At 43.2% G+C, this 16,273-nt stretch overlaps 1 protein-coding gene across 2 annotated transcripts in view; it reads left to right on the forward strand.

Moving 5' to 3' along the window:
* LOC138246453 (putative methyltransferase DDB_G0268948) overlaps window positions 1–16,273 on the forward strand; it is a 162,733-nt gene that overhangs the window by 69,647 nt on the left and 76,813 nt on the right. For both annotated transcript variants that reach the window (XM_069201069.1, XM_069201070.1), the window contains exon 5: window positions 11,196–11,409. In XM_069201069.1, coding sequence (XP_069057170.1) covers window positions 11,196–11,409 — 214 coding nt within the window. The remainder of the gene's footprint in view (window positions 1–11,195; window positions 11,410–16,273) is intronic.

Genomic DNA, 16,273 nt, shown 5'->3' on the forward strand with positions numbered 1-16,273 from the left:
ATTTAGGTGCACTGATGGAGCTGCGACCGAGGTCCCAGTCCTGGCGCAGCAGAGTGTACTGACTGCAATAACTGAGGTGCCCTGGCAGACAGTGTGTGTTGGGTTCTGCCATGGCTGAGGACTTGGAGTATGTGAACTGAGGTGCGCTGAGTTCCTAGTACTGGAGAAACAGAATTTATTGACTGGAAGAACTGAGGTGCTCTTGCAGACTGCATGTGTGGGGTTCCTGGCAAAGGCACGGCTGAGGACTTGGATTGTGTGAACTGAGGTACACTGATGGAGCTGTGCCTGAGATCCAAGTACAGGAGCAGCAGAGTGTACTGACTGCAAGAACTGAGGTGCAGTGGCAGACAACATGTGAGGGGTTCCTGGCACGGCTAAGGGTTTGGAGTGTGTGAAATGAGGTGCACTGATGGAGCTGTGCCTGAGGTCTCAGTACTGGCTGGAGCAGCAGAGTGTACTGACTGCAAGAACTGAGGTGCTCTGGCAGACAGTGTGTGTGGGGTTCCTGGTATGGCTGAAGACTTGGATTGTGTGAACTGAGGTGCACTGATGGAGCTGCACCCGAGGTCCTGGTACTGGAGCAGCAGAGGTTACTGAATGCAAGAACTGAGATGCTCTGACAGACAGCATGTGTGGGGTTCCAGGTACGCTGAGGGCTTGAAGTGTGTGAACTGCGGTGCACTGATGGAGCTGCACCCAAAGTCCCGGGAATAGAGCAGCAGAGTATTCTCACTTCAAGAACTGAGGTGCTCTGGCAGACAGGGTATGGCACGGCTGAGGGCTTTGAGTGTGTGCACTGAGGTGCACTGATGAAGCTGCACCCAAGGTACCAGTACTCGAGCAGCAGAGTGTACTGAGTGTAAGAACTGAGGTGCTCTGGCAAACAGTATGTGTGGGGTTCTTGGCACCGGCACAGCTGAGGGCTTGCAGTGTGTGAATTGATGTGCACTGATGGAGCTGCACCCGAGGTCCCAGTACTGGAGCAGCAGAGTGTACTGACTGCAAGAACTGAGGTGCTCTGGCAGGCAGTGTGTGTGGGGTTCGTTGCACTGGCATGACTGAGGGCTTGGAGTGTTTGAACTAAGGTGTACTGATGGAACTGCTCTAGAGGTTCCACCTCAGGAGCATCAGTGTGCACTGACTGCAAGAACTGAGGTGCCTTGCAGACAGGATTCTCTGCAAATGAAAAGGGAAGCTTCCCTGGACAGGAGCAGGAAACAAAGTGAAATTGTCCCCTACTGATCAGATAAACAGGACAAAACGTAATTATACAGTAGTTGGTCCCTGCTCCCACATAGAAGAAAGAGGGACAAAGAGGCATGACTGACCACTAACAAGCAAGGATTTTTAAATGACAATGAAACTAACAAATGAAATATCTGGAAGCCCACAGAAGAAGTATACAAGAGGTTGTGCGCTTATTCTCCACCTAAAAACAAAAAAAGAAAAAACAGGTGACAACCTGCACTACCCTCCCACTTCAGGTTGTGGTGCCAATGACTACTTGATATACATAAGGAGAAGTGACTGTTTCAAAGTTTTTTTTTGCCGTGCTCTGGAGCCCTTTTTCAAAACTGGAAGTCTGCATAGACAACCTTTATCATTTGTTGATCATTTGTTGCAAGCAATCTGGGCTGACCGAGAGATTTTGAACTCCCAAAACCATTTCAGCCGTATTGGTCAAATAATCTCAGCTAAAACCATTATTGAAAATTAGTCACAAAAGCTACTGGAAAACCAAATTGCTTGAGGAAGCAACAAAAATACAGAAGCCAAAAGTATATCCACCTCGGTTGAACAATATTTTTTGAAATACACATGGATCCTCAGCGAAACCAGGGCGAGACGAGGTGCCTTGTGTGCCTTTGGAACTTCTCATCACAGTTAAGTATTGATAGGGTATCTTCAGGTCTTGCGATAATAACCTGTATGACTCAGAGGGGTGCAAGCCAGGGGTGCAGCTTGGTCAGTAAGAATGGGGGGGATTTAATGGTAAAATATGTTATACTATAAGGAGGGTGCATTAGAGGGGCTTAAGAGACAGTGGAAAGGGATAGGAATGCGCAATGGTATGGGGATTAACTAAGAGAAAACACAATCTTCGACAAAGCCTTTGCTAATTTTTGTAATCCTCAAAAAGGGAGGAAGCCTAATTCCTACACACCTCAAGAAATTAAGTTGCAAGTCTGAGAGAAATAGCCACTTAGACCGTACCAAATTAGCGGCACCCCAATCACTTTAGAACATCTATGAAACAGATGCCTGAAACAATCGAACCAAGTGCTGAGCAAGATGCACAAAGCGCATTCAAAATTCCAACTAGAGAAACAGGAGCTTTCTACCACAATGCCAACAGTTATCACTATCAACATCCAGGTGCAGAACAGCTCTCAGAAAGAACATAAACATCAGCCCCCTCAATACATTAGCAAATCATCAGGAAAGCCAGCTCTATAACCAGGTCATGGCCAGAAGGTCACCAACAGAAACAACCAGGGACATTCGTTCAAGCACTCCCTAAGATAAATTAAGAGGACAGAAAAGAACAGTAATCCAAGCTTACAGTTTATGCAGGCCAGTTGAAGAGAAAAGAGCAAGACTGGAGCTAGTTAAAAGCCATTTTGGCAGGTGCATCCAAGATATACTGTTAGCACTGCTGAAAAAACAAAGACCCTGCACTATAACAATTATGAAAGATGGGACAGCAGACATGACTGGCTGCAAGGAGACATGTAATTGCAGAGACAAACCCTCAGTGCCAAATGTTAAGAAGTTGGGAAGGATGAGATTAACCTCTACCATCACTACACAGGTTAACGAGTGGACACAGACCCTCATAGACCTTGCACTAGTATCATGGAATGTTGTAGGTGGTACTTAATTTGTGCTTGTTGTTTCCGTTCCGGTGCTGAGCACCTGCACTTATTTTTGAGGGCCAGGGCTTATTCTTCTGGCTCAAACATTTGCTGAGAGCAAAAGACACAAATGAGAAAGACAGAGGAAGGGAAAAACGAAAAAGTGTCACAAAGGAAGAAAGTAGTAAACTGCTGGAGTGAGATGAAGGGGCAGGGAGTGGCTTTAAATGGATTGGAGGGTCCAGAGATGGCTTCAGGATTATGCCACCTGAGTATTCCGTGTTCACACAGGCGCGTATTTAAGAGGTGGGCTTTGGGCACCGGCACCTTTTTATTTACAAATTAAGCACTGGTTGTAGGCCTCTGGCATACATCGACTCTACCCGAGCAGGGACAACATATGTGTGCAGGAAACCAGGGTGGTCAATTCAGTTCCTTTTTTGGGCTACCACGATTTTGAGAAATTAGAAACAAAGCCTAAGCACTAAAATTGACGCTCCAGTGGCGAAAGGACCTTTTAAATTTGGCCCTTTTGTGTGCCCATCAGAAGGTTTCTCCATATATGTTTCCACAGCTCTGATTCGCAGGATAATAGAAGTAGACCTTAACAACTTATTGGTACAAGCAATACTTATTAATAGATGCCACATTGATTGCGGACTGACAATACTTCAGGTAAGGTCTACATAAATATGCACGGGCAATAGGGAAATCAAACTGGATGAATACTGCAATGTCTTGGATGATCTTTTTTGCCAGTACTCAAACACTGAGATTTTCTAACCAGATACTTCAGCCATCATTAGCTTGTCCAGCCTCACTCAGCAGACCAACAATGAACCTTGAATGAAAATTCTGACTTGCTGTCAATAAACTGTCTAATCCCGCTACAATGATGCATGTGGCCCTCAAGTCGACACAGTGCCTCTAACTATATTCAAAGGTATCTCCACACTAAATTACACTTTCAAAACCATAGCAATACACAGTACTTATAATGAATTAAACAATGCAAGTTTTGGCTAGCAATCATCTTCTGCAGTGTATCGTTTTTTGGCTATCAACCCATGCAGCCACCCAGGGGCCACACAAGATAATGAGTAACATGATCTATTAAAATGACTCAGATTTGGTAAGATCAGCTTAACCAGACTTACTCAGTGGAAGTCAACCTTCAGATGTCCCAAAAACTTAACGTATTCTGCAAGGTTGATGTTTATCATTCTGGGGTAATACTTTGGAAATCATGTATCAGACTTTAAAAGAAAGACAGAAAATTTATGAACCAAACAAAATCTACCTGGGTCAACCAAAAAAAACATGACATACTGTAAGGAAATGCTTCCTTGGCATGGTTACCCCCTGACTTTTTGCCTTTTGCTGATGTCAAGTTATGATTGAATATGTGCTGTGACCCTGCTAACCAGGCCCCAGCACCAGTGTTCTTTCCCTAAACTGTGCCTTTGCTTCCACAATCGGCGCAGCTCTGGCACTCAGATATGTCCCTTGTAAATGGTACCTCTGGTACCACGGGCCCTGGTGCCAGGGAAGGTCTCTAAGGGCTGCAGCATGTCTTATGCCACCCTGGGGACCCCTCACTCAGCACATGCACACTGCCTCGCAGCTTGTGTGTGCTGGTGGGGAGAAAATTACTAAGTCGACATGGCATTCCCCTCAGAGTGCCATGCCAACCTCACACTGCCTGTGGCATAGGTAAGTCACCCCTCAAGCAGGCCTCACAGCCATAAGGCAGGGTGCACTATACCACAGGTGAGAGCATATATGCATGAGCACTATGCCCCTACAGTGTCTAAGCAAAACCTTAGACGCTGTAAGTGCAGGGTAGCCATAAGAGTATGTGGTCTGGGAGTTTGTCAAACACAAACTCCGCAGTTCCATAATGGCTACACTGAAATCTGGAAAGTTTGGTATCAAACTTCTCAGCACAATAAATGCACACTGATGCCAGTGTGGAATTTATTGTAAAATGCACCCACAGGGCATCTTAGAGATGCCCCCAGAATACCAATCTGACTTCTAATGTGGGGCTGACCAGTTTCTGCCGGACTGCCACAACCAGACGAGTTGCTGGTCAAATGGGCAGAGTGCCTTTGTCACTCTGTGGCCAGGAACAAAGCCTGTACTGGGTGGATCTGCGTCTCACCTCCCCCTGCAGGAACTGTAACACCTGGCGGTGAGCCACAAAGGCTCACCCCTTTTGTTACAGCACCACAGGGCATCCCAGCTAGTGGAGATGCCCGCCCCACCGGCCACTGCCCCCACTTTTGGTGGCAAGGCTGGAGGAGATAATGAGGAAAACAAGGAGGAGTCACCCACCAGTCAGGACAGCCCCTAAAGTGCCCTGAGCTGAGATGACCCCTGCCTTTAGAAATCCTCCATCCTAGTTTTGGAGGATTCCCCCAATAGGATTAGGGATGTCCCCCCTCCCCTCAGGGAGGAAGCACAAAGAGGGTGTGGCCACCCTCCAGGACAGTAGCCATTGGCTACTGCCCCCCAGATCTAAATACACCCCTAAATTTGGTATTTAGGGGCACCCCAGAACCCAGGAAATCAGATTCCTGCAACCTGAGCTAAGATGAAGGACTGCTGACCTGAAAGCCATGCAGAGACGACGGAGACGACAACTGCTTTTGCCCCAGCCCTACAGGCCTGTCTCCTGACTCGAAAACCTGCAACAGCAATGCATCCGACAGGGACCAGTGACCTCTGAAGCCTCAGAGTACTGCCCTGAACCAAAGGACCAAGAAACTCCCGTGAGCAGCGGCTCTGCTGAACAAACAGCAACAATATTGCAACTTTTCTGCAACTTTTAAAGACCTCACTCTTCCTGCCGGAAGCATGAGACTTCACCCTCTGCACCCGATTCCCCCCTGCTCGAGATCCATTGAACCAACAGGGAGGACTCCCAGACGACTGCGACCCCGTGAGTAGCCCAAGACGACCCCCCTGGACTCCCACAGCGATGCATGCAGAGAGAATCCAGAGGCTCCCCCTGACCGCAACTACCGGTAACAAGGAACCCGATGCCTGGACCAAGTACTGCACCCGCAGCCCCCAGGACCTGAAGGAACTGATCCTCTGTACAGTAGTGACCCCCAGACGACCCTCTGCCTAGCCCAGTCAGTGGCTTGCCGGAGAAGCCCCCCTGTGTCCTGCCTGCACCGCTAGAGTGACGGGTCCCTCCATTGTTTCCTATACAAAACCCGACCCCTGCTTTGCACATTTCAGCCGGCCGCCTCTCTGCCACTGAGGGTGTGTTTTGTGTGCCTACTTGTGTCCCTCCCAATGCTCTACAAAACCCCCCTGGTCTACCCTCCAAGGAAGCGGGTACTTACCTGCTGGCAGACCGGAACCGGAGTACCCCTGTTCTTCATAGGGGCCTATGTGTTTTGGGCTCCTCTTTGACCTCTGCACCTGACCGGCCCTGTGCTGCTGGTGTGGTAACTTTGGGGTTGCCTTGAACCCCTAACGGTGGGCTGCCTATGCCCAGGAACGTAGACTTGTAAGTGCCTAACTTACCGGACAAACTAACCATTACTTACCTCCCCCAGGAACTGTTGATTTTTGCAGTGGCTTATTGCCATGTTATCTAAAACTGTGCATGTTACTGCTCTAATCCAAAGTTCCTTACTTACCTGTGTGGAGTACCTTGCATTTTATGTATTTACTTCAAATCTTGAACTTGTGGTTCTAAAAATAAATTAAGGAAATATTTTTTTCTATATAAAACCTATTGGCCTGGAGTTAAGTCTTTGAATGTGCGTTCCTCGTTATTGCCTGTGTGTGTACAACAAATGCTTAACGCTACCCTGTGATAAGCCTATTGCTCGTCCACACTACCACAAAATAGAGCATTAGAATTATATAATTTTGCCACTATCTTACCTCTAAGGGGAACCCTTGGACTCTATCTCTCACTTTGAGATAGTATATACAGAGCCAACGTCCTACACATACCTTTGAAATAGTGAAAATCAGCAGAGTATTAAGATATCCACGAGAGGCTACAACAAAAATAGATATAACAAAGCACTGCAGCAATGTTGTCAGACATTAGGAAAACTACATTGCAAGCAGCTATGGTCCACCAAACCTAAATATCTTGAAACTAAAAGGGTTTATATTCCCTCCTTTCTAGGTCCAAGCAATCAGGCAAAATTCAGGCAGTTCATAATAAAAATAGACAACAAGGCCAGCAAAAGGGGGAATAGTTAACATGGAGAAATGGATCAACTATTTTGAAGCCTTTTAAAATGATCAAGTAGAAGTGGGTAAGTTGGTGGAAAAGCAAAAAAAAAAGGAAAATAATCAACATCCCTATATGTTACATCATATTACGCGCCTAGTGAACACCTCAGGGTGCTCTTGAATGATTCAGGAGATACTGGTAACCTAGATATTACACAAAACTATTGCCTTAACCACAGTGTGGCCATGTCTGAGGTGCGGCTATTGGCGAGGCACTAAACATCCTCAGAGAGAACAGAGCACCCGGTCCAAAAGGCTTGCCTGAATCTGTATTTAAGGTAGATCTGGAGCTCTGGGAAACTATAGAAAGCCTGCTTTATTGTCACTGCTCTACATCACGCCAAATACCACTCTCTTGGTGAGGTTCCATACTACATCCAATCCATAAAAAGCTTCCCAGTCAGACCCATGAAACTACTGACTGATTGCAATGATAGACGTGGAGGCAAAAGCATACGCCAAAATACTATTCTAGGAATTCAATCCATGGTCTACTGAAGAAAATTTAATTCCTTACTATCAAACCAGGTTTGTACCAAAATCATCAACAAAAGACAACATAATCGTATTTGGCTCATTGTACCACACTGCCTCTCAGCCCCTCCTTCACTTACTTCATAGACTATTCAGCCACAATTGTCCATGTGGACAGGAATATACTGGCCCACTGAAATATTCCCTTTACTTTTTGAAGGCAATTATCTCTTTGTACTCTAATACATGTATAAGCATAAAGATTGGTAGCAAGAACATGGCTACACCAGAAATTCTGACAAACCATGGCCTGAAACACGGCTGTGGGTCACAACAAGTTATATCTAAAGCCAAAACTATACCTCCATGGGTCCCCACCCACAGCCTCCCAGTACTCCAATGTTCGGATGACTAGATCATCCTGTACCATACAATAATTGGAATGCAGCAAGCACTTGATCAGCTGAGCCTATATGATGCCGGTAATAAGCCTACTGCTAAAGCCTGAAGGAAAAAGGTTACGATATTTTGTAAATACAAACATAAACTCAAACAGAGCTTGAGACAAGGTAATCTGAAGATTGAAAACACCTCAAAATATAACTACCTAGGTGTCTGGTTCACAGTGAACCTTACGGTCAACACAAATCTGCAGTACCATATCAAAAATTGTCCACAGTCATATTCGAACTGTGCAATTTAAACACACATTTAAACAGTGCATTGGCCAAAGCAATCAGAAAAGTAGAGTAAAACTATTACCTAATTTTTTCTTATGGGCACTTAGGCCCACATTCATAGTTGCTTTGTGCTGAACTAGCGTCATTGTTTTTACGCTAATTCAGCACAAACTTAACTCCATATCTATATGTTGACGCTAGACCAGTCTAACGTCAAAATATTGGCGTTAGAGTCATTGTTTCGGATGCGTGAACCCACCTTGCGTCAGTGAGATGCAGAGTGGGCGTTCCCATCCAAAAAATGACTCTAAGGCCCTAGCGCATTATTTATCCTCCCGTACAAAAATGGTGCACGGGAGGGAGATGGGCCTAAATAATGGCGCTAAATCTGCTTAGGGCCATTATTTAACACCAGAGTCAGAGCATGGTGTTAGGGGACCTGTGGACCCATTTCCATGATCAAACACCATGGTAAGAGCCCACAGGTGCCCTCCCCATGCCCCAGGAACACCCCACCCACACCAGAGGGTCACCACAGGATGGGGGACCGCATCCCAGGTAAGTATAGGTAAGTATTTTTATATTTTTTTCAAAGTACCATTGGGGGCCCTGAAACTGGCACTGGGTGCAATGGCCATGCCCAGGGGACCCTTGTCCCCTGTGCTGACCACTGGGGTGTGGGCATGACTCCTGTCTTCCATAAGACAGGAGTCATGTGGTATGGATAGTTTTGCGTCAAGAAATGATGCTAAGCTGGTTAGAGTCATATTTGTTTTACTCTAACCAGCCTAACGTAATTTTTTGGTGCAAAACCCCCTTCTCCCATGCTGCCATCCCCACCCGGCTAGCATAATTTTCTTTTAACGCTAGCCCACCCTTTGCACCGGCTTGCGGGATTCCATAAATATGGAGCCCAGCTGAGGCCCTGGAATCACACAAGCCGGCGCTATACTTTTTGATGAAAAACTGCATTTGCGCAGTTTTGCCTCAAAAAGTATAAATCTGGGCCTAAGTTTACCCAGGGAAGCTGTCAACTTCATTACACAAGGAATAGTGCAGTGTCTATAGGTACATTTTCAACCTACCAAATTAACCAAAGCAGTCACTCTTATGCCTGGGGTTTGCACTGACTAGGCAAGGCCTGCAAAATGGAATACAAGACATCACATATCAAAAATCATTCACTAGTCATCGCTGACTCAGTAACCATAAAACAGGTATTATTGGAGATCTTTAATGCCCTAAATAACCACTGGGTAGCATATTTAGCCGACGCAACCAATGACCTAACGTTCATCCTAGAGTCCATGACACCTTCAGCATTAAAGTCCATTTTGAAAAAACAGGTGTAGACCATTTCTGTAAAAACACGCATGGAGACCATTCAGGACACACCGAATTCACACTCTCATGGAACCTCTTTTGAAACAACCAAGATGTAGCCTCATCTAAAAGAGGCCCTAAGCAGAACAATCAGACATTTTGTATTATGTGCCAGATTAATTACCTTGCTGATATAGGAAACCAGGCTCAATTGGGCAAACCTGGAATGCAGGACGAGTTGCAGCTTTTGTGACTTTAGGCGAGAATCCTTGCTTCATTTATTATGCTGTTGTCCAATAATTTTAACCATATGTCACACTCTAATGAGATCAGCGTTTGTAGCACAGGGTACCTCTACATGTAAAGAAGCTTAGACCTACTGTCTGAGGACTGATAGTCTGAGGAATCTCTCATGGATTGGCCAAATACATCTTGCATACCGCCATAAAAAAATAAAATAAAAATAAAATGTAAAAAACCCAGTCTATCCTAGTGCAACAGTGGCCCACACAGACACTTTGTTTTATTAGATTATAAATATTACTGCTTCATGTTTACTCATTTATCAGTACAATGAGTTTTTAAAAGTGTTTGTAGATCATTAATGTTTGTAATTTCATATGATATTACTGTAGATTGTATATTGTGCTACCATAAGTAATTGTTACAAATTCTTATGCATGAAAAACATTTTTTATTTTGAAAGTACACAAATATGTGTAGATCATTTCTATATGTATAACCTATATGCAATTATGCACATATTTTTGCTAAAATATGCATGAACATAATCAATTGACATCCATCATATGAGGTATTACAAGGACTGTAAGCAAAATATGAAATGTTGATATTCAACTGAACATATATGTGTGGAATACTGACCAATTTAATCCTAGCAAGTATTGTTCAATCACGTGTAAGCACCTTAAAAAAAATCCAGGATCACATATTGAACACCATGCCAGAACTCCTGTCCTCATGTATAGTGCCAATAGTACTTGTTCACTGTCTAAGATAGGTTGCAACAGCTTTAAATTTTCTCAACAAGCATGATCAGTGATCAGGGAGGTGTAGATCTGCTACATTTAGATATTGGTGGATAGGTTAGTCACAGCAGTGACTGATATTCGGTCCTCTGAAATCTAAATCCCAAAGGACATAATGTGACTTAGGGGCAAATTTATGAGACCCTAGCCTCACCTTGCGCCACATAAGCATCATTACTTTTTTACGCTAATGTGGCCCAACGAGGCCAAAATCCCCACACTATATTTGCAGAGTTGCATGCATTGCACCACTTTGTAACTCTTTGCGCTATATTATGCCTGCCCCAGGCATAATTTATGCAAAGGGGGCATTCCGCTGTTAAGGGGGGGTTGACACAATGGTGCAAGGAAATCTGAGAGATTTCCTTCCGTAATTTTTTCCGGCACTTTTAAGGCCTGCTCAGAGCCTTATCTGTTACGGACAACAGTGATAGCGAGGTCAGGCTTTTCAGATCTCCCAGGTTTGCGTCTTCGAAAGCCCAAGGATAATGTGACTGTAAGATTATGGTCTCATATATTCATATTTCTGGTATTATTTTTAGAGTTGCCCCTGCAGAGAAGATTCCATTTGAAGATGGCTCTGTGGACCTGATAACTGCTTCTGTTGCAGCTCACTGGTTTGAAGTTGACGAGTTTTTAAGGGAAGTAGATCGTGTCCTTAAACCCAATGGATGCCTTGCATTGTACTGCCTGTGTCTCCACTATGATCTTCACTACAAAGATTGCTCTGAATCTTTGACTGATACATTTATGGAGGTAAGGGCAAGTGGGGATATCACTTTGTGATTATTTGGGATATGTTTGGCACGGACTGCAACCCATAAGGAACCATTAAAATGTTAAGCTTTGCACACAGAAAATATGTGTTTTGTGTCTATGTATTAGAGATAAAAGTAATACATGTTCAATCCTCTCTAAGACTTCATGAACAGCATATGAGAGACATGAGAGAGTCCACTTTCACATATTATGCAGAAATCTGTACATATGACAGTTAATCTCAAATTATATTTTCTTTGAGGCAGGCAGACAATGATAGAAAACCAGATGTTCTTGCTGTGTCTTTCAGGCCACACATTAAATGCAATTCATGACTGTAAGCAACTTGGAGTGCAATTATAAAATTTACAGTGATAGGTTTGGCAGGCAAACCTGCATTGATAGAATTATCATAGTGTGTGTGGCCCCGAGATGACATCTTTTGTTACAACTGTCATTGTGCCTCCTTGGTCTGGAAACAATATGGTATGTTTTTAGGGGACAACGTTGAAAAGTGTGACACCACAAGCACAAGTATATTTAATATAATACTGGGGCTAAAGATGCTTCCTGGAATGTTTATGGTGGATGAGGTAGAGAATGGGTCTCTGTGGAGTGGTGGCTATCTGAGGTTTGCCCTGGAAACAAAAAGGTATAAAAGAATATGTCATTGGTGTTAAACGTGAGAAAAATTGCTTCCATTGGCTTTTGTGTGGTGTGGCCATGGGGCTAGAAAGAGTTTTCAAATGCGAATGTCAGATTTCGCATAACAGCATACAACTGCACAAGTTGTTTTACCAAGCAAGAAGGAGGCTAATTTAGAGTGATGCTATATGCTTTTTCTCCCATGTTTTTGAATTCTTATATGACCAAAAACTAAATAGAGGAAACTGACATATTACTAGTATGTCTGTTTTGGCCAAAGAGACAGTGGTTTTCATTGTTGAGAAAGATGATGGTGCTGAAAGTGTGGACCCTTCCAGGACTACCATGTCCAAGTCTGCCAGTTCTACATTAGGTGACCCTTCAATGTCTAATACTATCTGTCTGTCAGTATGTGTGTATGTGGTATTTTTATAGTGTAAACAATTTTGGAGGTTGAAGGGGAAGGGGTTATAAGTTTAAGTTTATGCGTGCAGTGAGAAATTGCCTAATTTTACATTGACAAATACCAATTTTTGAACTGATGCTTCTGGTTATAGAACTCTGCCTACTGTGGCACTGCTGCCCAGTCCTTAGTATATATGATTTGACCCCTGAAACAGGTGAAAGTAGGTTAACTCCTAACTGGCTTTTTTAACTTCAAAGTAAGGCCATAGTATATAGTGCTGCAAATATGTGAGTGACATGAGAAAGTTGAATGTCACATGTGGACTACAACACATGTTGTGCCATCCATTAGGCTGACAAAGGAAAAATGGCTATAGGCTTACTGTTATAGCCTGACTCCTCCAGCTTTTTAAACTGCTGGTGAAACTATCAATATAGCCTTTTTTGACAAGTGGTACCTTACTTTTACATATGTAGTAAGTCATCACTAAGTAGGCCTTTTACCGTATAAGGTAGGATGCCTGGTATATAATAGTGGTACATGCAAGAGTTTAATGTTGGTATGAACCTATAATGACTAATCCCCAAAAGCTATTTTCACTATAAAGAGCTGTAGCTATCCTGTGAGAGAAACTGGAGTTCGGAACCATATCATAAACCTGCTATCTCTAGTTAGTCATAAGCTACAAGTTACATTCAAAGATTATTTTTAATATTTACAAAAATCAGATTTTTAATACATATTTTGGAAGCCTACCAGACTGAACCTCCAGTAGGCCAATTAGCTTTAGGCTTCTGGCCGATGGCCCTGCCAGGATCTCCTTACCATGAGGCATGACAAATGCTCCCAGAGCAGCAACAATGATTGAAGGTGAGGTAAGTGACAGATTGCAGCTCAGGAAGGAAGGTTGGGTAGGGTCTAGTAATTTCATTATATTGAAAGGGACCAGAGTGGGGTCTGTTTATTTGTAGAGTGGAGTTAGACCTAGGCAAAATAAAGCCATTTGATCCATAGTTTCTCAGTAGTCCAGTGCGTGGGGATGCTGGCACGAAAACCATATTGGTGTATCTCAAGAGAAGAGGGACTGCTCATTTCCATAAACACACCTGCCTAGCATACAAGCTCTATTCAGGGGCAGAAAGATTCTGCCATGTTGGATTTACCTCAAAATAATTCACTGTGGAATAGTTTACAGTAGAGCAAAGAGGATGTACTGCAAACATTGGAATGATTGTCCTAAGGAATATTTTGTTTGCTAGGGAGTGACCAGGGATCACCCTATCAACAAACTACAAAGCTGGCACCTCATTCGCAGCTCAGACTACTCTCTGGACCAGTAGAAAAAAATAAGTGTGAATTTTATGTTTAAGACCTATGTGGAGACCTGAATGGATGAACCTCCCACAAGAGGCCTTTTTCCTAATGCTCCCAGCTGGCAGGTAGCAACTGGAACTTTATTGGACCCTCCTTGTGACCTTTTCTGGAGTGAGTCCACGCCCCTAAGTGCTGTCACTGATGTCCTGGGTGCCACAGAATTGACTGAGAGGAGCTTCAGTAGAAAATCTCAAAAGATGGGACTTAGGCACTTTTTGATCTTTTAAAACCTCCAGGTCATCAGAGGGACCTTGTGGCAAAGCTGTCAATTGTGATGCATCTTCATTGGTTGCAGATTCCAGCTTTCCCTGCATGAGGATTTAGAGCGCCCTAAAAAGACTAAGGGGGTTATTCTAACTTTGGAGGAGGTGTTAATCCGTCCCAAAAGTGACGGAAAAGTGACGGATTTACCACCAGCCCTATTACGAGTCCATTATATCCTATGGAACTCGTAATACGGCTGGTGGTATATCCGTCACTTTACCGTCACTTTTGGGACGGATTAACACTCCTCCAAAGTTAGAATAACCCCCTAAGCCTGAAGTTAGAAGTGTTGACTTGGTAAAGGCACAATAAGTATCCACCTGACGCAAGGGCCTCACCAGCTGCAGAATTTGAATTTGTTCTGCTCATAGCTTTTTTGCCAAAATGAATGGCTTTAGTGAGACCTCATCTAGCAGCTATCCAGCTTTGAGAGAATTTTAGTGAAGGCAGACTGCAACCTTGATGTTGGAAATGGTCCTTTTGGCAGGTGACCCTGTCTAATTCCTGTCTATTCCTTGTGTACATATATTCAATGGAGCAGAGAGGAAGCTCTTATAGCTAATCAATGCTACAGAAGCATGGTATAGCCAGCGAGACATGCCAGGACACTCAGAGCAATGCCCAATTTATCCATTCTCCTATGCAGTGTTCTATGCAAATAGCCCACTGTGTACTAGAAAACATATTTTGCTAGTCTACTTGCCAGATATTTGTCTAGAACCTTCACGTCTGAAATAATAAAAGAGATGTGGCTGTAGTTCTCACAGTACAGATGGTCTCTCTCTGACTTTGGAATTAAAGAGATCATAACCAGGGTAAATTCCAGTAGCAGAAACCCCTGAGAGATAGCATCACAAAACAGTTGCCCCAGGAGTGGGATGGAGCATTTAACAGTGATCTGAAATAATTCAATTGGGAGTCCATCATCTCCCAGCATCCTGCCAAAATCAATGCTTTTTATTGCTTCTGCCATTTCTCTGTCCTCAATGTCTCTGTCAAGATACGTTTGGCTATCCAATGTGAGGAATGGTATAGGAAGATTCCTGAGGAATTGAACTTCTTGGGCCATATCATCTAGGGGCAGCAAACGTGTAGAGAGTAGAGTAGTAAGCAGCAAATTCCTCAAGGTTAGCTCCTGGGCACATAAGACGTCATCCAGATCCTCCTCCTCGTAACTCAGGAATGAACAATTCCACTGACTGTTGGATAGTTGGAAAGCAAGTAGTTTGCCAGTGTTTTAAAATGACTCACATCAAGCAGCCTATTTAAAATATGTTAAACCTTGTTAAACTGCTGTTTTAATACAGCAGACGGAACTTTCAAATTCTTATATGGTGTATGCTATACACCAACAACACATAGTAGACACCTACATCTCTGCAATCAAAATCACTCAATAAGCACTGTTGAACACATAGGCATACAACATGGCACCTCTGCAGGGGATGAACAGCAATTACTATTCTTCTTCTTAAACCTGTTAATTTTCATATTGATTTTATATCCCAACAATACAAGAATGTAAATCCACATTACTGATGCAAGAGTTTAATTACTCCTGTTAAGTGTGCCTTATTCTAAATACTTTTCTAATGTCTAAACCTCTACTATTAGATTTTGGTATAGTTAATTGTAGTACACTTGTAAATTAAGAGTGAACAATGATGTCCACTTACTTCTTGGCCACACAATGCTTAACTGCCTGTTACATTAATATTAGATTAGTAATATCTTCTGTCACAAACAGCATACATATGTGAAACTGTGTTGTGTTTTACCTGTACCCAGGAAACCTTTTATGCAGAACAAAAAATTGTGTGGAGCATAATAAATACAGATGAACTGTTCCTTGCACACAGAGTTATTCTTGAATACATCTGCACAGCTATGGTACATTAGGAACACGTGATTTGTAAACACTTAAACCCATTAGCTGAACACAGGCTGTACAAAATTAGGTAGAAAAGTATTATAATAGTTACCCTCTATCATGTATGAAGCTGCTGTATTTCTGTGTTTTGTTTAGTTCCAAATGTTAACTTTGTCACAGGGAAATTCACCTAACAATAAAGTTACTTTAATCTTTGTTTCAGTGGATTTCTAAGTTTTTTTTTTAAACCAAAAAATATATTTCATTACACTTTGAACTATAATGCTACATTAACCGTTGAT

Source organism: Pleurodeles waltl, chromosome 7, assembly GCF_031143425.1.
Source record: "Pleurodeles waltl isolate 20211129_DDA chromosome 7, aPleWal1.hap1.20221129, whole genome shotgun sequence".
In the NCBI taxonomy this organism is placed as follows: domain Eukaryota; kingdom Metazoa; phylum Chordata; class Amphibia; order Caudata; family Salamandridae; genus Pleurodeles; species Pleurodeles waltl.